Consider the following 21,446-nt stretch of genomic DNA (forward strand, 5'->3'; position numbering starts at 1 on the left):
TCTCCAACTCATGAAATAAAAAAAATCCAAAAGGAAACAGCCCCTCCACCATGTGATGGTTGGTCACCGAGGCGGAAAATATCTCGGCGGTCCGGCCGAATCCAGTCGTCAAGCCCAAACACGCACAAACCCCCAAGCCCAAACCCAAGCCACAGTCCCGCACGGCCGCACCGCCACCGCCAACGAGCCACGATATTTGCGTCGCGCCTGGTCTCGTCTCCGCGAAGGAACGCAGCCAGCCGCCGGGCACCCCGTGCCTTGCCCCGGCTCGGCGGCTCCATGCCTTTCACAAAACCATTAAGAAAAGAGAGAAAATAAAAAAAAACAAAGAGGAGAGCGCCCTCCTATCCTCCTCCCCCCCCCTTCCCCCTCGGCCATCCCACCCCCGATGGCCTCCGCCCCCTTCCCGCCCGTCGCGGCGGCGGCGGCCTCCGCGCCGCCGCGCCTGGCCCCGCGCCACCCCTTCGCCGCGGCCGCCGCCGCGCGCCGCTCTTCTCTCTCCTTCCGCCCCGCCGCGCGCCGGCTCGCCCTCCCGCTCCGCTCCTCCGCCGCCGCGGCTAACCCGCTCCGCTGCGCGCACCGCCGCGCCGTCTCGCCCAGGTGGGTGTCGCTGACCTTGCGCCGGTTCCGCTTTGTTGGGTTCATCCGCCCTGTTGGCGGGTTCGCCTCGCCTCCCCCGCTGACTCGCGGCGTCGGTGTATCGCGTGCCCTGCAGGTCGAGGAGACGAGCGCAGGGCTTCGGCGCGGCGTCGGATTCAGCGGCGTCCACTTGGGGCGGCGCTGCTGGGAGGGACGGGTGCCTCTCGTGCTTCCCCAAGAGCAGGCGGGGCCGGTCGGGGCTCGCGAGGTTCGCTCCATGCGCGCTCCCGCACGCGTCGGGGCTCTCGTTTCGCGGCCGGTTGAGCGGCGCTAAGGTTCGTTCTCATCAACTGTAATTATGGCTCGAGTGGATTACCAGACTAGGAATTGCTTTGGTTACTTTTGGAATTTGGATTGCGTGAGATGTGTGTGCCGTAGCAAGTTCTAGTACCTTACTTCCCTCGTTAGCTTTTGTTAGCGTGCTTGCTTAATGCTGTGTGGGGGATGCAAGGGGTGTATGATCAGGCATGGATTGGAAGTTCATCCTTCTCTGTCATCATCAGTACAACATTAAGTGCTACAGTACCTCCATGTTTTATAAGCAAAAAAAATAGTTAATTTCCGCAACTCCAGAATCTATCAAAGGAACAATCACAGTTGTTTTGCTAATATATGGTATGCTAATTGTTGAATTAACTTCAAATTTTGAACCTAGTGAAAGCTCTTCTGGATATCATTGTAAAAAGGTGACATTTCGCCATGATAGTTTTCTCTCATTAACATCTTGATAGTGCAGCTCAATCGTGCTGTATTGGAAGCATTATTTCATATGGGGAACTGCTATGTGTTTTTCTGATGCACTTATTCTCTTATATTTGTTAGAAGGATGAATGCTTTTATTATTTATTAATAAAAAGGAAGGAAAAGTTTACATTGCTTCACGTAGTATAATCTGAATTCTGAACTCACATCCTCATCATCTTCGTGTCCTTTTAACAGTGGTCCTGTAGAACGTGACATCCTTAATCAATTCATTTTCAACTTTCAGGTCAGGCCTAGTCATATACTACGTGCTGCTGGACCTGATGAGCCACATGTTGCAAGTCCAACATGGTCTGAAACTTCCCTTGATAAACCTGATCTGGACCATACTATAAGTAAGGAGGAGCTTGAAGATGTTCTCAACACTCCGCTTCCTGAACACCCAAAGCTAATTCGGGGCCAATTGAAGAATGGCCTTCGGTATCTTATTTTACCAAACAAAGTTCCTGCAAACAGGTTAGGAAAACTTTTTCCTGCTTGTATCTATTAATTATATTTGGCGAAGTACTTCCATAATATTCTGTTGTTAAGCACAAAAAGTATTTTCATGATTTGCTGCCCTATAATTTGATTCCCTAACATGATATCATTAGTAATGTTGGTTTCCTTTTAACTGGAATTTTATAGGATCCTTTGTAAGATGTCACCCATAATTTCCTTATTTCCACATTACATTTGATGGTTTTCTTTATTTTTGAATTCGAATTTTGAATATACTTGGAAGATGACAATTATAGGTGGAGTATTGAACACCTGTAATTGTGTGAAGTGTTTATTTAACTCATTGACATCGGAACCATGTATGAATAAATGAATCGAGCAACAAATATTATCCTGATGTCTAATTTTCATGCTAAATTTTGTGCTAACTGTGAAGCAACCTAACATTACTATGATACATGTGGAGGATATGTATATTATGGTTTTTAACTACTTATTTTGCAGGTTTGAGGCTCACATGGAAGTTCATGTTGGATCAATTGATGAGGAAGAGGACGAGCAGGGAATTGCACATATGATTGAACATGTTGCATTTCTTGGCAGTAAAAAGCGTGAAAAACTATTGGGAACCGGTGCAAGGTCTAATGCATATACAGACTTCCACCATACAGTGTTCCATATCCACTCTCCAACTAAAACAAAGGTCTTTACTTATCTTTCTTTATCGAGTTTCAGTTTTCTTTGTCAAAGTTCTAAATGTCCATTTTTCAATTGGAAATAAATTATGGCAATTTATTGAGGCTTGTTTTTGTTTTCTTGTTTAGTTGTCCTAGCACGAAAAATCACACGAAAATGGACTGCAAAATATATTTGTTGACTTTGATGTTCGAATTTTCTAGAACTAATGATCCTAGCTATATGTATTTGCTTGTGGTATATAAAGTTTACATATTAGTTTTGTCTTATATTCTCAGGAATATGGTGAAGACTTACTCCCTTCTGTGCTTGATGCATTGAATGAGGTAATGTGTCACTAAATGGCATTCCTTTTTGGAGTGATCATCTGCCAAGTATCAACTTTAGTCATTTTTTTACCAATATTTGAAATTGGAAGCATGCCCATTCAGTACCTGAAATTTTAGGCCAATGTTGCCAATGTGTTTGGAAAGTCTATAACGACTTCTTTCTGTTGCAATGCAGAATATAACAATTATGCCAATTTATTTTTCCAGATAGCTTTTCATCCAAAGTTTTCTTCATCTCGTGTTGAGAAGGAGAGAAGAGCAATTCTTTCTGAGCTCCAGATGATGAACACAATCGAGTATCGTGTTGATTGTCAGGCAAGTGAACTTTTTACTCCGTCTAGTGTCCTTTGTTTTACCAATATGGGACTTTGTTTGAGAAGGGATATCCTTATTACTCCTGGAAACTCATGCTAAATCAATTAACATGTGGGACTTTTTTTTGAGAATTGGTATGCTAATCATGATTCATATGTTGCAGTTGTTGCAATATCTGCACTCGGAAAACAAACTGAGCAACAGATTTCCTATTGGACTTGAAGAGCAAATACAGAAATGGGATCCTGATAAGATCCGCAGATTTCACGAGCGCTGGTACTACCCTGCTAATGCCACTTTGTATCTGGTGGGAGAAATAGATGATATTCCCAGAGCTGTTCGGGAAATAGAGGTAATCAGAAATTACATCCTAGGGTTTTTTAAAATGTTGGCGGCTGTAGGATCATATAGCAGATTGATGGGTTGACTTGTTGCAATGCAGGCTGTATTTGAACATACTCTTTCAGAAAATGAAGGAAACCCTGTACCGGGCGGTAGTCCATTTGGCGCTATGGCAAGCCTTTTTGCACCAAAGCTCCCAGGTGGCTTTGCTGCAAACCTAACTGGCGAAAAATCACCTGTCACTGATAAAATAAAGCCTGTAAAGAGGGAAAGACAAGCAGTTAGACCACCTGTAGAGCATAAGTGGTCCCTTCCTGGAGTTGCTCAGGATGCCAAACCCCCAGCAATTTTTCAGCATGAGTTGATTCAGAGTTTCTCTATCAATATGTTCTGTAAGGTATGCTCAAGTTTCATGTCTGGCAGTCTTAAGTGACACTTTTGTGGCTAAGTGTAACACCAAATGTTTTGTTAGTAGTTCCTGTTATTATATTTTCTTTATTAGCAAACCGGATTGGCATTTGCCATAATTCCTGCAAGCTTTGATGGCCTTTGCACCTTGTGTCATCCTTCATGTAAACGATGGTGCTTGCTGAAAATGATCATTTTTATGATATTAGAATATGATACTTTCTTAATAATGCAATAATTGTATATCCCTAACGTTGTTTTGCATTTGGACAGATACCTGTTAGCAAAGTTCAGACGTACAAGGACCTGCGCAGTGTGCTCATGAAAAGGATATTCTTGTCTGCCCTACATTTTCGAATCAATACGAGATACAAGGTTTATGATTATTCATAAATTTCGATATTTGCCTTATGGATCCGAGTTTTTTTAGGGTACAATTGACTGAATACTTTCCTGTTTGGACTTTGTATACAGAGTTCAAACCCTCCTTTTACATCTGTTGAGCTGGATCACAGTGACTCAGGAAGGGAAGGGTGTACGGTCACTACTCTTACAGTAACTGCTGAACCCCAGAACTGGAGAAGTGCAATCAAAGTTGCTGTTCATGAGGTTTGTTTTCCAAATCTTGTTATAGTTCACTGTATTGTATGTCTTGAAACGTATGTAAAAAGTTTCTATGAAAAAAAAAATCTTAAATGATTTAAGCTTTGAACTAGTTCAATATTAGAATAAACCCATTTATTCTGAGATCACTTGATGCAAGTCTTGGTAACTTCTACTGTTTTGTTTGCTTTAGTGTATGGATTAATGTCCCTTCTGTGTTTTTCTGCACAAGTAAATCGATTAGGAACTACGACTTTTGAATGTGAACAGAAACAAGGAATGTAAATGTATGATAGTGATATTAACGAAGACTATGCCTCCATGAACCATGTCTGAGTTCATCCAGTCCTAGTTTATGGGCCTATGTCCAGCTTGAAGCCTAGTAATTCAGCCTAGTGCTGGATATGATGCAAACCTAGTCGCGAATTAGCCTAATGCTACATATACTTTCCTTAAGAACATATTAAGGCGCAGGCCCAGCTGGTGCTGAACCTATCCCAGTTAGACCCAAGAACAGCTAAAAACTATGTTTGAACCAGGTCAGCTCCAGTCTTAGAGCTCTACTTTACTCAAGGTGATATTCAATATTCCAGAGTGAATTAAACTGGAGTATGGAAATGTGGTAATGGCTGCCATCAAGTGTTGTCATTGTGGCGCAATTGTTTGAGCTGATTTTACATTCAGCTTTGCACAAAAGAAATAGATTTGTTCTGCATAAGTGACTTGGTGTATATTTCACCAGTTACCGCTTCATCAATGCTTTGTCCTTTTTAGCAACATTTCTTTGTGCTATTTCAGGTGCGGAGGCTTAAAGAATTTGGCGTTACAATGGGAGAGATGACCCGTTATATGGATGCACTAATAAAAGATAGTGAGCAGCTGGCTATGATGATCGACAGTGTGCCCTCAGTTGACAACTTGGACTTCATCATGGAGAGTGATGCACTTGGCCATACTGTTATGGATCAGTTGCAGGGACATGAAAGTTTGCTTGCAGTTGCTGAAACTGTCACCCTTGAAGAGGTACTATCATTTCTTAATACAAACTGCAGTAGGAATCGATGGCCTCACTCCATTTCACCCCCCTCTTTTGTTAATATGTGTTACCATATGTAGGTCAATACTGTTGGTGCAGAAGTACTGGAGTTCATTTCAGATTTTGGCAAACCCAATGCTCCACTTCCTGCTGCTATTGTTGCCTGTGTCCCCAAAAAAGTGCATGTTGACGGCGTAGGTGAAACTGATTTTGAGATATATCCAGATGAAATCACTGAGGCTATCAAGTCAGGCCTTGACGAACCTATTTACCCAGAGCCTGAGGTATGTTGGTTTGTTTCCATTTCTCTTGGTTCTTGTTGAATCATTTTATTGGGTCAACTCAGTTTGAAATAGCCTGGAGTTTCTTTTGGCACCTCTGTGAAAACCGGAAACTTCCAAGGAGGACATGGCATTCTGGGACCCTGGGCTGTTAATTGACTACTTTTATTCCTGTTGCAGCTTGAGGTGCCTAAGGAATTGATTACTCAACCAGAGCTCAATAAACTGAAATTGCAACACAAACCGTCATTTATTCCTTTAACCGAAGAAGATAATGTGGTGAAAGTGTTTGACACTGAAACTGGTATAGCTCAACGCCGTCTTTCTAATGGAATTTCCATCAACTACAAGGTAATTGCTCAACTGTTTGCCTCTTGCTATTCTTGAGTGGATAGAAGAATCTTCACATTTATATGCCTATTTTCATTAACTCAGCTTTTGTTCCATATCCCTTACGGCCTTACTAAAAGTTGGTTTATGATATCACAGATCACACAAAATGAAGCGAGGGTTGGTGTCATGCGGCTGATAGTAGGCGGAGGGAGAGCAACAGAAGATTCCGAATCAAAGGGATCTGTCATTGTTGGTGTTCGTACCCTGAGTGAAGGTGGTTGTGTTGGTAACTTTTCAAGGGAACAGGTATATTCTGCTTATGGGGTCCAACTTCTATCATGATATTGTAGTTCAACCTATTATTTATTATCTCCATAAAACAAGTAGCACCCCCTCCAGTCCCAAAAAAAAGTGATGCTTTGGGTTTCCTTTCATCTTTTGAATGCTAATATCTGTTCAAATAGTACTTTTTTGGCTGTATTCATAAAAAGTTCATGGATATTGATTTCAGGTTGAACTTTTCTGTGTGAATAATCTTATCAACTGCTCTCTGGAATCCAATGAGGAATTCATATTTATGGAATTTAGATTTGCTTTAAGAGACAATGGCATGCGTGCTGCTTTCCAACTCCTCCATATGGTCCTTGAGGTATGGCCTTTTTAATACATACCACACTCACCTGCCTCACTTTAGAGAACTAGTTTTCTCCAAGCAACGGAGGTCTGACACTTATAACATTTCCCCCTTTGTATACAGCATAATGTGTGGCTAGAAGATGCATTTGATAGAGCAACTCAGTTATATCTGTCTTACTATCGCTCTATCCCCAAAAGTTTGGAACGTTCTACAGCTCATAAGCTTATGTTAGCCATGCTAAACCATGACGAAAGGTTTGTAGAGCCGTCACCACATTCATTGCAGAAGTTGACTCTTCAGTCAGTTAAAGATGCTGTGATGAACCAGTTTGTGGGTAGCAACATGGAGGTTCGTGATTACTTTTTCCTTCTTATATTTCTTCTCTTTTCTCTTCAAGTGTGTTTAATTAGTAATTTTCTATTTTTATTAATTTCATATTGAAATTTTTCACCAGGTCAGCATTGTTGGTGATTTCACTGAAGAAGAAGTAGAATCTTGTGTTCTTGATTATCTTGGGACTGTGAGGGCTGCAAGTTCTCCAAACACAGAGGAGCGTATTGAAAAGATTTCCTTCCGACCATTTCCATCAGATCTGCATTTCCAGCAAGTATGAAGTCTCCAGCATCATCTGTTACCATAAATGCTTTTAATTTTTTTAAACTGAGAATCATTTCTTGTTTCACTGTTTTCTTTTGGTACAACAATATGAGAGATCATTACAATACTGGTATCAGCTGAAGCATTAATAAAGCACTACGTCATCGTTACAATACTGATTAGTTGAAGCATTGACGGAGCATGGAAAATCACATGTTTAAATATTTTTATTGTCTTCAAATTATGTATTTTGAACCATAGCTCTCAAATCATTTACTGTTTCTTATGCATCTGCTTTCAAGACATGTCTGTTAATTGTGCTCCTTCTTATCCAGGTATACATAAAGGACACAGATGAGAGAGCCTGTGCATATATTGCAGGCCCTGCACCTAATCGTTGGGGATTTGCTAGTGAAGGAAATGACCTATTTAATGTCATTCAGCGATCTGGTGCTGATGGTAATTCCAATTTGTTATGTGCTAGGCGTGTACTTTATCTCCTAGTAGATTCAGATACCCTACAAGTCTGACCTGATTTTGGCTTCTGTTTGAGGAACTTACTAGATGATTTGTTATGAAGTCTGCTATGCTAGTGATTGTATAAATGTATTATTAGTATATTGGCTGACATTTGTTGTGTTATTGCAGCAGAAATATCCGAACCAGTAAACTTGGATCTAACAGGGAAGAAACGCATTGATGTTCGCAGCCACCCTCTTTTCTTCGGCATCACTTTGAGTCTGCTTGCTGAAATTATCAATTCTAGGTAAACACATTTATACAAAGATTCTTCAGACGTGACAAGGGCTATAGTTTGCTTATCATCTATGCACCTGGGATAACTGAGCTAATATTAGTACATAAGGCTGTGGTTTGGTACATAGTAAACCCTGAATTTGTCCCTACAAATGATTGTGCACTTAGCAGTTAATATTCCAGACTCACCATGACTAGAAGATCACATTGCAGACAGTGTTCGTGGTGATGGATAGTTTTATTGCTTTTTTTTTTTGGGGGGGGGGGGGGTATGTTTTGTTGGGTTAGCTGGCAGGCGTAACATAATGTGCTGCCTGTTTTGTTGCCAGGCTATTTACAACAGTTCGAGATTCCATGGGATTAACGTATGATGTTTCTTTTGAATTAAACCTTTTTGACAAATTGGATCTTGGTTGGTATGTGATTGCTGTCACTTCAACTCCGAGCAAGGTATCTTACAGTCCTATAGAATTCAGATATTCTGTATGCTTCCTTTGATTACATATCTTATCATCTTTAATGCCAGGTTCATAAAGCAGTTGATGCATGCAAAGGTGTTCTGAGAGGATTGCATAGCAGCCGAATTGTGGAAAGGGAGCTCGACCGGGTTAGTCAGACTCTGCAAGTCTTTTCCATTCTGCTATTTCATATTACAGTCACAGAACTAGTATGCGTAGGATTATGGTGGTTATGTATCTATGGTGTGAATCAGCATAATAAGATTACATTCACATTAATTTATAGTTCTTTAAATACTTTTTGGTTGAATACGCATCTTGAAAGTTGAGTTAAATGTATTTCATCAATTAAGATGCAGCATGTTGCTGTATAATATATTGAACTTAAAATACATCTTTACCATCCAAAATGCATAATTTTCAGGCCAAGAGGACGTTGTTGATGAAACATGAGGCTGAGACGAAGACAAATGCCTATTGGCTCGGTTTGCTAGCCCATCTACAGTCTTCATCTGTGCCAAGAAAGGTGAAAATTCATTTATTTTTTTACCAAAATAAAGTGATTATCTACTTGAGGTTTGCTTGCATTGGCATTGTTTTCCCCATGTCATGGTAGAGAATTTTGTGATTTGTGAACTCATGTTCTAGCCAATCTTGCTAAATTGTTGATAATTTTGAATTTTTTCTGAATGTAACTTTGGCAAGCCTGCTGTGATACCATCTCTGGGGCATGTTATAACAAAATATAATATCATTGTAAAAGGAAGTCACAGTTTTTTTTTAAGATATGATATATTGAGATGAAAAGGAGTTTACAGCCACAGCCAATACACAAATAGAGGGTTTTCCAACTGGGAAAGTAATAGCAACTCTTACCGAGAAAGATAATGGACTAAAACTACTCTACTGACCTGAAAACAAAATTGGGCAGCAATCTATTTAGATTCATGCTATTGTTTTCACTGCAACTAACAGAAGGAAAACAGAAACATATTGTAGGCCTAGGCCATGTCATCTGGCTGCAGTTATAAGCTTCCCATGCATTGTATATTAATAAAGAAGTTCTATTAAATTCATGGTATATTAAGAAACAGGAACAATATATGTGGATGGCATTTGGTGGTTGGTAACTACTCCCTCCGTCCCAAAAAACAAGTCATCCTAGGAATTCTAGAACAAATTAACAAGAAGGTAAAATGACCATGTTTGCCCCTATTTATTACCCATATTTGGCACTAATTGATTCTTGCATGCACATGCACTTTCTAAATAGGGTAAGATGGCTTGTTTTTGGGGACAAATTTTGAATCCTAGAGTGACTTGTTTTTTGGGACGGAGGGAGTATGTTTGTTTGGAACTTAGGAAACCTACCAGTTTCCCATGTATGGTATATTAAGAAAGAAATTCTATTGAATTCTGAGTGTTTATTAAAATCAGGTGATTGCTCTTGTGGTTTCTAAGTTCTAACTGTATTCCACCCAGAACCCTGGATGGCTATCAGTGGGTAAGAACAATGATTAAATCTGAAAAGTATTCTCGTGTCTGGATGGCTGGAATTAGAACTAAATGCTTGCTATCGGCCTTTCTTGATCCTGGCCTATGAAGGAATCTTAAAAAGTAGTTGGGTGTGTTGTGGGAAAGAATGCAGTAGTGCTAATATCTATTAAACATGACTATAAACATACCCATTTCGGGAAATCATAGGACTTGCCCATTATGTTATTGGTGCTTCATTTATGACCTATTATTGCTTATAGGACTTGTCTATTGTGTTAGTGGTGAAAGGAGTTCTGAATCTTTTCCTTCATTTATTAACTTCTATTGCTTATAGGACCTATCCATTATGTTATTAGTGGATGGAGCTCTTATGCATCTTATCCTTAATTTATTAACTTCAATAGCTCAATTCACATATTTGTTTTTTGCCTTTTGGTTGCTTTTCTGGTTTATTGTTGTAATATCATTCATCTAATCCGAATAAATGCAGGATGTATCATGTATCAAGGAATTGACGACGTTGTATGAAAGCGCCACAATTGAGGACTTGTATCTTGCGTATGAGCATCTGAAAGTTGACGATTCTTCTTTGTTTGCTTGCATTGGGATCGCTGGTGCTGAATCTGGTGAAGATGTGAATGGTAATAAGCTACTGATGCTAGATTAAACCTTAAATATACAGTCACTATTATGTATAAAAGTATTTACATGAGAAGCAGTGCTAATGTTTTCATTATGAGAAAAGTTACTATATCGATGTAGTCTTTTTTTTTCAATAGGTATATAGAAAAAAGAGCAATGATTAACGGTGTGTGTTCATGTCTGAAGCAATAAGTAAAAATGAACCAGAGGCATTATTCAATTACCAAAAATAGATCCTAACCTTATTGTTTACCCTAGTCAGCCCAAATTGTTTTCAATCTTGAGCAAGAGCCATCGTAAATAAAATACAGCCATTTTATGTTGTGTAACTTGTTAAAATGAGGGGTAAGTCCTTGGAAATGTAACTGCCTTCATATATTGGTGAACACAACAAGAGTATGTCATTATCGAAGTTGTGGTTTTATCCATTTTTTTTTTGAACTGCAGATGATGAGGTTGATATGGATCTTCATGGTATGGCTCCCATGGGAGGCCGGGGTCTTTCAACAATGACCAGACCGACAACATGATCACCAACGTTTGGAGCACCAACCCTTCCAAGGTGTGAGAGATTAAATGCTCTATGTTACTCTGCCACGGACAAAACTTGACCTTCTAATTGAAAATGGCTGTGGTGCTTACTATAGGGATCAACCTTGCTCCTGAAGAGAGGAGCCACATGGCCCTAGGAGACTACATTGTTAACCTTCAGTTTCCGCCGTGCACTATCTGAGACCATTGAAGCATTTGGATCAGGGCAACTATTATTTCCTGTGAGCCACAACCAAAAGCTTGGTTGTTGCAATTTTTTCTGGGAAACATTGAGTTGATTACTGGCAAGGTCTTGAAAGGCCTTATTAAGGCTGTGTAGGTTCACATGTACAGTAAAGGTTGATTCTTCCATACAGTTGCTGTACCTAGGGTCCTTCAGGGCATCGCAGAAAATAGGATGACAGTAGAATCACAGATAAGTTAACGCGCAGCGAATAGCGCAAGGCATCTGTAACAAAATAATGATGCGTAGGCTTGTAACATTTTGATGCCATTCTTTTTCTTGAATAAAGTAACTGTAATAGTTCACAATAAATATATTTACAGTTTTGTTGTTGATGCTATTGTTCTCGTCTCCTATTTCTGTGCTTGTACATTGTGTGGTTAGGAATCGTCACAGATGGGAGACTGCACCAGAATCATTTTTTTATGATCCTTTATGGTTCTGGCGGATGTATAATTGTTTATGCTAATTTTTCATTTTCGGGCACCAAGGCTATGGAACTGTAATGACAGTACAGGTAAACTGGACAGGATATCGTGAGCACCTGGAAGGAAAGCCTCTTTCAACATACATGTGATCACCTGGAAGGAAAGCCTCTTCCAGCATACATGTCGCTGAACCCACGCCTCTTTTATGCGCTAGTCTTTGATTTTCCCGAACAAAATGAACCATATGCGGCAGAAAATACAAAGTATTCCTGAAATATTTCAAAAACAGAATAATAATAGTTGCCATAATGCGGCACAAAATTGATAGAGCAATTGAGTTGTTCTTGTTTCAAAGAATACAAATTTTAATAGCATGGCGAACAGAACACATAATTATATATTTCAAAAATTACAAATATAAGGCCTCAAGTTCTCTTCATCATTTCCTTTGGAAATTCAGCTTCATTATGGCAAGACCGAACAGCAGCGCAAAGAGGAGCCCGAACGCCGCCACCACCACGGCCACCACTCCCAGGAAGCTGCACTTATATCCAAAGTAGTCGCTGACAAATTTGGCCACGGTGGTGTTGCTGACACCATCAAACAGCGGAGTGTCAACGTCATCACCGTACTGTGACACAACCATCCCGTACAAGCTCCACGCAACAGGGCAGAGCCAGTAGTACCATCTCCACCAGATAGGGATTTTCTGAATGATGGGTGTTGAAAAGGAACAGATGAGGCAGCTGTTAAGTCTGAAGGTCTTTTTAAAAAAGCCAAGTCATTCAAAATGCAATAAGAACTAGAGCCAACTTACCGTTAGGGGGATCAGAAAACCGGAGAAGAGGTTCCATGTGGCGTGGAACCCTGCGGATACAATGGATGCTACGGTGTGGTTCTGTGTCAGCCCAATCGCCATCATGCCGCAAAATATGAAGTACAGCAGTGTGAAGTACATGAAGAAGAGATACCAGAAGAATTTAGTAACTGTCCACTTGAACCCCATCATGGCATACACTATGGTCCCATATATGCAGGTCTGAACTAGCGTGTAAGGCAGCTCAATCAAAACCTGCAGTACAGACACACTGTTGTGACGCGATCTTCTAAAGTTACACTACATTTCAGGCAGCACATGTTTTCTCAATGCATTGAAGGCGACAAAGTTTGTAGAGCTACCTGACCAAACGCATACGGGAAAGCTGAGTACATGCCAGCAGCTCTTTCCCGGTAGAAGGCCGTTCGCTCCACTGAAACCACTGGCTGAACTGATGCCGCGTTGAGCACGCCTATGGTTAGTATAGCAGCATACATTGACCCCATGGCGTTGAACAGGTCTTGCGGTTTCTCCCTGGATTAAGAGGCAAAGGAGAATACTGGCCACTTCAGAGGTCATACCAAGATCATGCCATCTTTGCTATATATGCACTGCAGTGTAGAGGGCTCAACCTTTTGGAGCCGAGGCCCCAGAATATGGTGCCAAAGAGTAGAGCTTTAATGGCGGTGAAGAAAAACCTGACAGCGTTGTACTGCGGGTTCCTCCAGTAGGACAGGTTCTGCTTCCATAGGCAAGCCAGGCATTGCGTGAAGAATGACTGCGAGTGTGTGGTCGGGAAGTGGAGGTCGCTTGAACCTGGTGGCGGAGTATTCAGTTCATGTATCAAGGACTTGTTCCTCCTGTAACATGTAAAAATAAACATTTATGATGCTGTTACAATTTACAACAAGAAATGCTTACAGTACCAACCAAACCGGAAAAACAATACAAACGGTTAACAATTTAAAACGAAAAACTACAACTCTAGAAGTCACATTTACAGTTTTTATATGCAGGTAATAGTAGTGGTTGAAAATAGGTTACTGACTGGTAGAGTTCAGAGTTCTTGTATATGTCACTGAAATCAACACCTAGCACAAGTTCTTGTGAAACTGTTGTCACTTCAAGCATCCAGGTCGCTGGATTATAGCCATCTTTGATTTTGGCAACTCCTTCAATTTCCTGAACAAAATGGGTGAACATGAGGTTTAGAAATTGAAGTGTAGAAACAGTTAAATTTTAAGTCATCGATTTACCTCAAAATACTTGATCATTTCTGAGGAATGATGGCCTAGTGGACCAAAATAGATCTCTTCTCCACCTTGCTTCAATAGTAAAAGCTGCATGAATAGAATCATGAATTTCAGGATTCTCAAGCATCATTCAGGATTAAATAAAAATAATCACTAATGCTAGTGCCAATTGCCATTGTTTCATTTCTTCAAGCGATTAATGATGTTCTAGTATCCTCTATATCCCATGATCCCCAGCACTCTCTCCCCATTTCCTCCTGTAAATTTTTAAGGCTTGCTTGGTTGAATGGTATTTGTAGGCACTCATAAAATAAAATTATGACCTCACAGGAACTATGCATCTTTATACTAAAAATAAGCACCTAATTAGAAACGACTTGATGGCAGGGGCGTCGATAGTCACAGACTCTCCCACCGAGCTAACAATTAATTATTAACTATTATAAGGGAAATGTGGTCCACTCAAAATAATTTGTCCTGATGATTTAAGGCAATATTCATGCACCTCATCAAAAGCTTCGAATATGTCAATGCTTGGCTGATGGATTGTGCAGACGACTGTTCGACCAGTATCGACAGTGTTCCTCACTGTCCTCATCACAATTGCTGCTGCGCGAGCATCGAGTCCTGATGTTGGCTCGTCCATGAAAATGATAGAAGGGTTTGCGACAAGCTCCACAGCAATTGTCAACCTCTTCCTCTGCTCGGTCGACAGTCCATTTACTCCAGGCAATCCAACCAGAGCATCTCTCACTGGCGTGAGCTCCACAAGCTCCATCACCTCCTCAATAAACATCTGCATCCACAAATCACGAAAGTTCAGAAAATAATCCCATAAAAGTAAGAGCCTATCAAATTCAATTGACCTTTCTTGTCGCTGAATTCACGTCCCCTGGCAGTCGAAGCCATGCCGAAAAAAGCAGTGACTCGTGCACCGTAACCTGTGGAGAGTGGATATCATCTTGTTCACAGTATCCTGACACACGAGCGAATGTTTCCTGTTTCTTTGGATATCCAGAAATGCTGATACTTCCCTTGATGTACCCACTGGTCTTTCTTCCTGCCAGAACATCCATCAGAGTTGTCTTACCAGCACCGCTGATGCCCATCAGGGCAGTCAGTACTCCTGGTCTGAAAGACCCACTAACACCCTTCAGGATCTCCAATTTATCTTCTAGAACTTGTGTTTTCATTTCCTAAAGTTGTGCATCGACATTATTTGCTTATATTTCAGGAAAAAAGAGAATAATGATAGTTCAAAAATTATAATTATTTGGCACTCTTACATAAAACTTACCTGTGGAATGTCGACAGAGTATCTGATACTGTCAAAAATTAGTGAGAGTGGAACAAAGGGGAGAACCATCCCTCTTTGAGAAGGCATAGAATTGGCATCAACACTTGCCAATTTTGTTTCATTGTAGCTGCCTGTTGCCTGACAAAAACTTTCAGATGACTGGCAATTACTTCCAAGTCCCTTCACTTTATGTACTGACACATCTACAGCCACACCAATCAAATTTGCATTCTTCTCCTTCAGCGTCTCTTCTGATACTGATGGATAGGACGGACCATATGCTGTAAAACCAAAGGGGATATGTCTCTTAGCAAAGCTGTCTGGCTATTTGGTGGATTAAAGCTTGAACACATTCTGTAAAGTATTGCAGTTTCTTGTTTCAGTTCGTACAGTGTAACTGATGTACCGAGCTTTGATCATTCAATGATGCTGCCCAGAAAGGCACTAGTTAGTAAATAAGACCCGAAGGCGTGTACTCACACTTGAGGTATGCAAGACAGAGCGTGAATAGAGAGTTGAAGAGAAGTGTGAATCCAAGTAATGCGCCAAAGCCAATCCAGTACCACTTGGCTTCTGGAAATATTCCATGGGACTTGAGGATAAGCACACCAAGGGGCTCAGTCGAGCCTGGCAAGACCTTCTGCCAGCTTTGTCCCAAGAACTCATTCACCGACACAGCATTCTGTGCATACATCATTGGAGAGGTCCAGTATCCCCAAATCCACCATTTGTTTATGTTATCTGGAAGTCATGAAAGGGAGGGGCATGTTGGACTTAATCTTGTTGTTTGTGTCAAGTTGTGTCCGTGTTAGTGTGTCATGTGCGTGTGCATGTGTGTGTGCGCCGGCCAGGTGCTTGGTCTAGTGGCTGCGATTTCTTAGGAGCAAGTTAGCAGGTGCATGCGTGAGTTAGTTTGATCAGTTCATGCAGGTGCACGTTGCCTTGGAGTCGTGGCCGAGTCAAGTGAGTGAGTCATGGTGTGAAGAGTGGATCAGATAAGCTCTTGCATGTTGTCGTTGGTGGGTGCTCTGCATGCAGCAAGACGTGCCTTGCATGTAGGGAGGTGATTAGAGGATAAGCCACGGGAGGTGCTTGCCGGTTTGTGCGGCAAGACGTGGCCTAGCCTGTGCATGTGTGCTCTATTTAACCAATGTAATCAGTGCTTGTTGTGTGCGAGTGGTGAAGTGAAAAAAGAAAATACGGTGCTGGTGTGCAGTGCCACATAAACTACTTGTGTGTTCCTATGTTCCTACGTGAGCATCTTCTCCAAAGAGCCGAGTGTCGTGAGCTGTGAGAGTGATCAGTGCCAAAGAGTGATCAGTGCCAACAGGGCAAGTTAACAGCGAGGGCTGCAGTATGAGTTCAACATCATGGAACAGGATGACTGAATTTTACCTCTAGAAATAACAAATCCACCCAAAAGCATAACAACTAAAATTGCAAATGATCCGAAGACATATGCAACTATCATGTTTCTTGCTGCTCCAGCAATGAAACGGAAGAGCGAAGCTGACATCTGATTAGCTGCTAAGAAAAGCAGATATTGCTTGAAAAGCCTAAGGATAATGACACACTGTCAGCCAGTCATAAAAAAGAGCAAGAATACTACATGCAAGCAATTAGTACATTAGAGTAAAACAGGGCTTAATTAGTGAAACCCACCTGACTACATCTGGATCAAATCCAATGGCATAGTACGTTATGAAAACAAACCCACCAACCTCAAGGAATGTGATTGGGATCTTGAGAATCCATGATGGTACAGTGTAAGTCCAAGCAGGATAGAAGAGGAGATCCCTTTGCTTGAAAAAAATAGGTAGCTTTAAAATGGTTAGGGTAAGCTCAGAGAAGCCATTGAATATGATCATGAGTGTCGTGAAGAAGAGTGCGCCCATGTAAATGCCTCCATTCGCCACGGAATCGCGGTGCATGTCCGTACGGAAGAAGAGTGTCATCTCAATGACCGACAACAATATCAGCTGTGGTGGCAAAAGAACAGGTAGACACAATTGCATATTTAGTTAAGTAATGAATGTAAAATATAACCGCTTATCCTGAATGTTCAAGGCCGGAACTTTTCCTTAATCTAAAAAAATATAACCGCTTGTGGTTAATCAACCACTCATTGGCCATCTTGTGGATAACTAAGTCTTCATTAGTATCCATGGCATTTGAAACAATAAGCTCCATTATGAACGTGATAGCTTTGCATATTTTATATAGGAATTGTGTTTTCTTTAAAATTCTTACTGTACATTCCGAAGGCACTAAAAACTGGGATCTTTCCAACTAATAGGAGCATCCAAACTTGCTAGTTGTTGAAGCATGCAAAACATTTGAGAAACAAAATACACTTATGCTCCTTATGTTTTATCTTAGGAAATCAACCTCCTTGTGGGCGTTTTACCACTAGCTAATAAAAAAACTCAGCATACAACAGTACACGGTAGACTACAGGGTAAGAAGAGGGACAAACCGCTACACTGAACAAAGCTGTTCGTGCTGCATAAATAGTATTTTGAATTGAGCCTATTCTGAAGTTCAGGGACCAATTACCTGTACAACTCTGAACATGTAGAAAAATGAGTTCCTCTTCATCAGCAGAATCTCCCGATCGATATTGGCTTTCAGAAGCTCTTTCGTTGTTACACCGTACTTTGAGGCTGCCAAAGCTGACGGGTGGCTCATGCTCTTGTCGAATGGCACGGCAATCTCATTTTCCATGGCCTGACCAACACGGAACAAGCAAAACGACTCTGCAAATTCCTTCACTGATACGTAGCGATAGGGCTGGTCATGGTGAGCCCAGTACTGTTTCTGATCTTTCTTTGATGTTACCTAACAAGAGAGTTAACAGATAAATACGTATACTATTAAAAGTTATAAATAAATGTAAGTACCAATACCATGGTGCAGGCACTCATACTTCTTGCAAGAAGTCGGCGACACCTTTCCTTTCAGGGCATCTGAAGCCCATGGACTCAAAGAAATCAAGAACATCCTCACGGGGCCCATGGTACACAATCTGGCCATCCGAGAGGAGTATAATATCATCAAACAAGTTGCATGTCTCAGGTGCAGGCTGCAGCAAGGAGATGACCGCCGTGCCGCCAAGGATGTGGATGGCCTGTCTGAGGGAGTTCATAACCTGGAACGTCGTGGAGCTATCGAGCCCGTTGGAGATCTCATCCATGAATAGTGCTCTTGCTGAGCCAACCAATATCTCACCTACAGGACGTATCAAAGTCGAATACAGCCAGGCAGTAAGTTATAGTTTAATTCCTACAGGAAAATGGTAATTTGGTGTTCCGAATCCGGGACATAACTGTTGGTTGTTATGTCCGTACCTGCAGTAACACGCTTCCTTTGTCCTCCGGATATGCCCCTGAACATCTCATCCCCAACCATTGTGTCTGCGCATACCTCCAGTCCTAATATCTACAGCAACGATGGTGAAACCTAGAACAAGTCAGCGTCAGACCATGCAGTATTGCAATCCACAAGTAATCTCTAGTTTTTACATACCTTAAGCATGTACTCTACCACCACATTGGCTTCTTGCCCTCCCAATGCAGCTGCCTGAAATGAGCATAAGACTTTTAGTGTGACCTTTATGATTAGTAACCATGCAAATCACAAGGAAGAACCAAAGATTCATTGACTTATGTATGGTTTTCGTATGTCATACTTTCATAAAAGCATCAAGGTCAGCATCAGGCTTAACATTCGCCTCTTTCTCTCTCCTTAACAAGTCACACAATAAATCTGAGTAACAAAAGGAAAGACAGTATCAATCAAGAGACTTATAAGTACCGGCAGTGTTTGTTGTTGTGATTTCTTAACTGGTGCATCATCATACCATAAAAATATCCAACTCCTTGGCACCTTGCAGAGAAGGCAAGTGTTTCCCGCACAGTCATCTCCCCTATGTGAAGATCATGCTGGCTTACATAGGCAGCCGTCCGCTGGGGTACAAAATCATCCATTCCATGCCCATTATAAGTGACATTTCCTGAAACCTGCGAATCGAAAGAGGAATTTGGCGTGTGATTGTAGCTTCAATGCCCTAAGCTAAACAGCGTCCAAGGTTAACGACTAATGGAAAGCAGAACCATTTAGAGGAGTAGTTTCAGAGGGAAGCCAAATAAACTTTATGTAGTTAGATATATTCAGTATCAAAAACTGGTAGTTGGGACCATGGGCAAATGAATATAAGAAGTGCAAAGCATGCTAAAAGCTCTGTTCTTCGTATAAGTACAATCAGGCAATCAGCCCTCCTGCATATTTTTTTCCTAGAAAAACATTTAGCTATAGGAAGCGAACCCACAACTTGAAATACCTTAAGATCATTGCCAAGCCTCCCAGCCAAAGCAAGCAGCAGTGTGGTCTTCCCTGACCCTGGTGGGCCTAGCAGCAGAGTCATCCTGCAGAACCAAGGCAAGGTGAATACAATGAAGTGATGAACTCTCGAAGCACTCGTCCACTCAAGATGAACCTATACCTCTGAGGCTTGATGATACCACTGATGCCATTAAGAATTGGCATCGTCTGCTTCCTGCTTGGCAATATGCGCAGAGCATTTCCGGTTCCCTGATCAAGAGATAAAAATGCCAGACGTTTGGAATGTAAAGAAATTTGAAGTTCAGGATCAGTATTGTTGAAATTACAGTGTTGTGTGCACTGAACATAGGGGCAGATAGATATTATACCTCAAAAATGTTAGTGACCGAGTTCAGAATGGTTGGTAGGCCCCTGGTCCCAATGTGAACTTCAGCATCTGCCTTCAGATGCTCGAAACGCACCTCAATTGTCGGAAGAACGATCCCAACGCTACAAACAACACATGCAATGTGAAAAAAATTGAACTGGGTTGATATATTCAGCCGTAGGTTAATGACAACCTAGCAAATTCCTCACAGTATTTAACTAAAAAATGGCAAATATGCGCGCGTTGAGAAGCCTGCTGCTGCTGTGTTTCGGGGGAGGGGGGGGGGGGGGGGGGGGGTGGGGGTGGGGGAGGCGGGGAGCAACAAATACGCCAAATTCGGAAGAAGAAGCAATCTTACGGTTACGAGTAAGGATTAGCGCGTCGACTCGCCTCAAACGCTTCAGCATCACTAGCCAGTCCATCTCCAGATATTGATATGGAAGTGTACATAAAATTTTCCGAGGCCGCGCTTGGCCGTAGACGAGGAAGACGGCGGGGCGGGCATGGCGCCGATGGTGTGGGGACGACACATGAGCGTTTGGTTGGGAGGACGGCTGCGGGCCATGCGCGCGGGCGCGGCAGATACCTCCCGGCAACGGCGGGCGTTTACTGGTTAGGAACTCCTAGAGGCGCGGCGGCAGACGGCGTAGCGAGCGGCGGCGACCTCCGCGGAGGCGAGCGGTAGCGAACTAGCGGAGGGCGTCGGGCAGCCACGCTGGAAGCCGAGTCGGCCGAGAGGAAGGACGGGGCCGTACGGGTCTGGCTCGACCAGCTCAGCAAGCGACAGCACAGGAAATTTCCACATGGTGGAATGGTAAATGCGGGATATTTGGAATGAAAAACAAAGATTTAGTCTGTCTATATTTAAAAATAAACAAAACAAGAGGACTAGAGGTAGGGCGCTCTAATGAGTTCTTTTTATGAAAAGTCATGTTCGACTCACAAGTGCTTGTATAAATTATAGATAGTAATTGGGTCCGATCATCCGGTAGCAGGTGTCATTTCCTTCTATATACGATTCATCGTTGATATTCAATTAATCACATTTTTGCTTGATTTTTACCTACTCTTTTTCCTTTTCATGTAATAGTGAATTGGTTGTTGGCTTGTTGCCCATGATTGGATCCACACGGTAGCAAGAATGGTACGAAACTGGTCCCCTTTTTTCTTTTTTTTCTTGAATTCCAAAATGTTTCTTTGAAAAAGCTTTTAATAAAAGTTTTACTACAAAAGTTGTTCTAGTTAACTTTCTTTAAAAGATTTTTAAAACTTTATTGAAAGTTTTATTAATAAACTTGTCAAAAAAATCTTGAAAAGTTATTTGAATACACTTTTTTCTAAAATTATGTAATATTTTTTGGAACTAATGCAAAAGGCGCTAAAGCTCTATCGCCTT

At 41.6% G+C, this 21,446-nt stretch overlaps 2 protein-coding genes across 4 annotated transcripts; one reads left to right on the forward strand and one right to left on the reverse strand.

Annotated features, from left to right (window-relative positions):
- Positions 1-373: 373 nt before the first annotated feature.
- Positions 374-11,883, forward strand: LOC112889110 (stromal processing peptidase, chloroplastic). 2 transcript variants are annotated; one of them, XM_025955601.1, is made up of 25 exons: positions 374-600; positions 716-914; positions 1,628-1,857; positions 2,347-2,545; positions 2,817-2,864; positions 3,075-3,182; positions 3,346-3,534; positions 3,625-3,921; positions 4,206-4,307; positions 4,407-4,541; positions 5,334-5,558; positions 5,652-5,855; positions 6,033-6,203; positions 6,342-6,491; positions 6,697-6,834; positions 6,943-7,170; positions 7,277-7,429; positions 7,755-7,878; positions 8,068-8,185; positions 8,505-8,625; positions 8,702-8,782; positions 9,058-9,159; positions 10,621-10,771; positions 11,220-11,334; positions 11,420-11,883. In XM_025955601.1, exons 1-24 carry the CDS (start codon positions 389-391, stop codon positions 11,300-11,302), a joined length of 3,768 nt encoding a protein of 1,255 aa, XP_025811386.1. In that variant the 5' UTR covers positions 374-388; the 3' UTR covers positions 11,303-11,334; positions 11,420-11,883. The 2 variants fall into 2 exon arrangements, with proteins under 2 accessions (XP_025811386.1, XP_025811387.1); XM_025955602.1 differs by having other exon boundaries at positions 8,071-8,185.
- A 386-nt stretch (positions 11,884-12,269) lies between these two features.
- Positions 12,270-20,755, reverse strand: LOC112889109 (ABC transporter G family member 36-like). 2 transcript variants are annotated; one of them, XM_025955599.1, is made up of 22 exons: positions 20,409-20,755; positions 20,052-20,172; positions 19,844-19,932; positions 19,682-19,766; positions 19,202-19,361; positions 19,031-19,107; positions 18,868-18,921; positions 18,690-18,780; positions 18,269-18,570; positions 17,899-18,180; positions 17,005-17,321; positions 16,738-16,898; positions 15,823-16,083; positions 15,343-15,623; positions 14,912-15,241; positions 14,551-14,841; positions 14,049-14,132; positions 13,841-13,974; positions 13,425-13,652; positions 13,155-13,326; positions 12,793-13,047; positions 12,270-12,684 (listed from the first exon to the last, which is right to left on the reverse strand). In XM_025955599.1, the coding sequence occupies exons 3-22, from the start codon at positions 19,885-19,887 to the stop codon at positions 12,415-12,417; spliced, it is 3,879 nt and encodes a 1,292-aa protein (XP_025811384.1). In that variant the 5' UTR covers positions 19,888-19,932; positions 20,052-20,172; positions 20,409-20,755; the 3' UTR covers positions 12,270-12,414. The 2 variants fall into 2 exon arrangements, with proteins under 2 accessions (XP_025811384.1, XP_025811385.1); XM_025955600.1 differs by having other exon boundaries at positions 12,313-12,684; positions 13,491-13,652.
- Between the last annotated feature and the right edge of the window lie 691 nt (positions 20,756-21,446).

This window comes from Panicum hallii, chromosome 4 (genome assembly GCF_002211085.1).
Source record: "Panicum hallii strain FIL2 chromosome 4, PHallii_v3.1, whole genome shotgun sequence".
Lineage (NCBI taxonomy): Eukaryota > Viridiplantae > Streptophyta > Magnoliopsida > Poales > Poaceae > Panicum > Panicum hallii.

Coding starts and splice junctions, on each gene's coding strand:
- LOC112889110 (XM_025955601.1), top strand. CDS start 389: ATGGCCTCCGCCCCCTTCCCGCCCGTCGCGGCGGCGGCGGCCTCCGCG. Junction 4,542..5,333: donor TCAAAGTTGCTGTTCATGAG/GTTTGTTTTCCA, acceptor GTGCTATTTCAG/GTGCGGAGGCTTAAAGAATT. Junction 5,856..6,032: donor CTATTTACCCAGAGCCTGAG/GTATGTTGGTTT, acceptor TTCCTGTTGCAG/CTTGAGGTGCCTAAGGAATT.
- LOC112889109 (XM_025955599.1), bottom strand. CDS start 19,887: ATGCCAATTCTTAATGGCATCAGTGGTATCATCAAGCCTCAGAG. Junction 18,781..18,867: donor TGGTAGAGTACATGCTTAAG/GTATGTAAAAAC, acceptor TCGTTGCTGTAG/ATATTAGGACTGGAGGTATG. Junction 17,322..17,898: donor ACATGTTCAGAGTTGTACAG/GTAATTGGTCCC, acceptor TTGCCACCACAG/CTGATATTGTTGTCGGTCAT.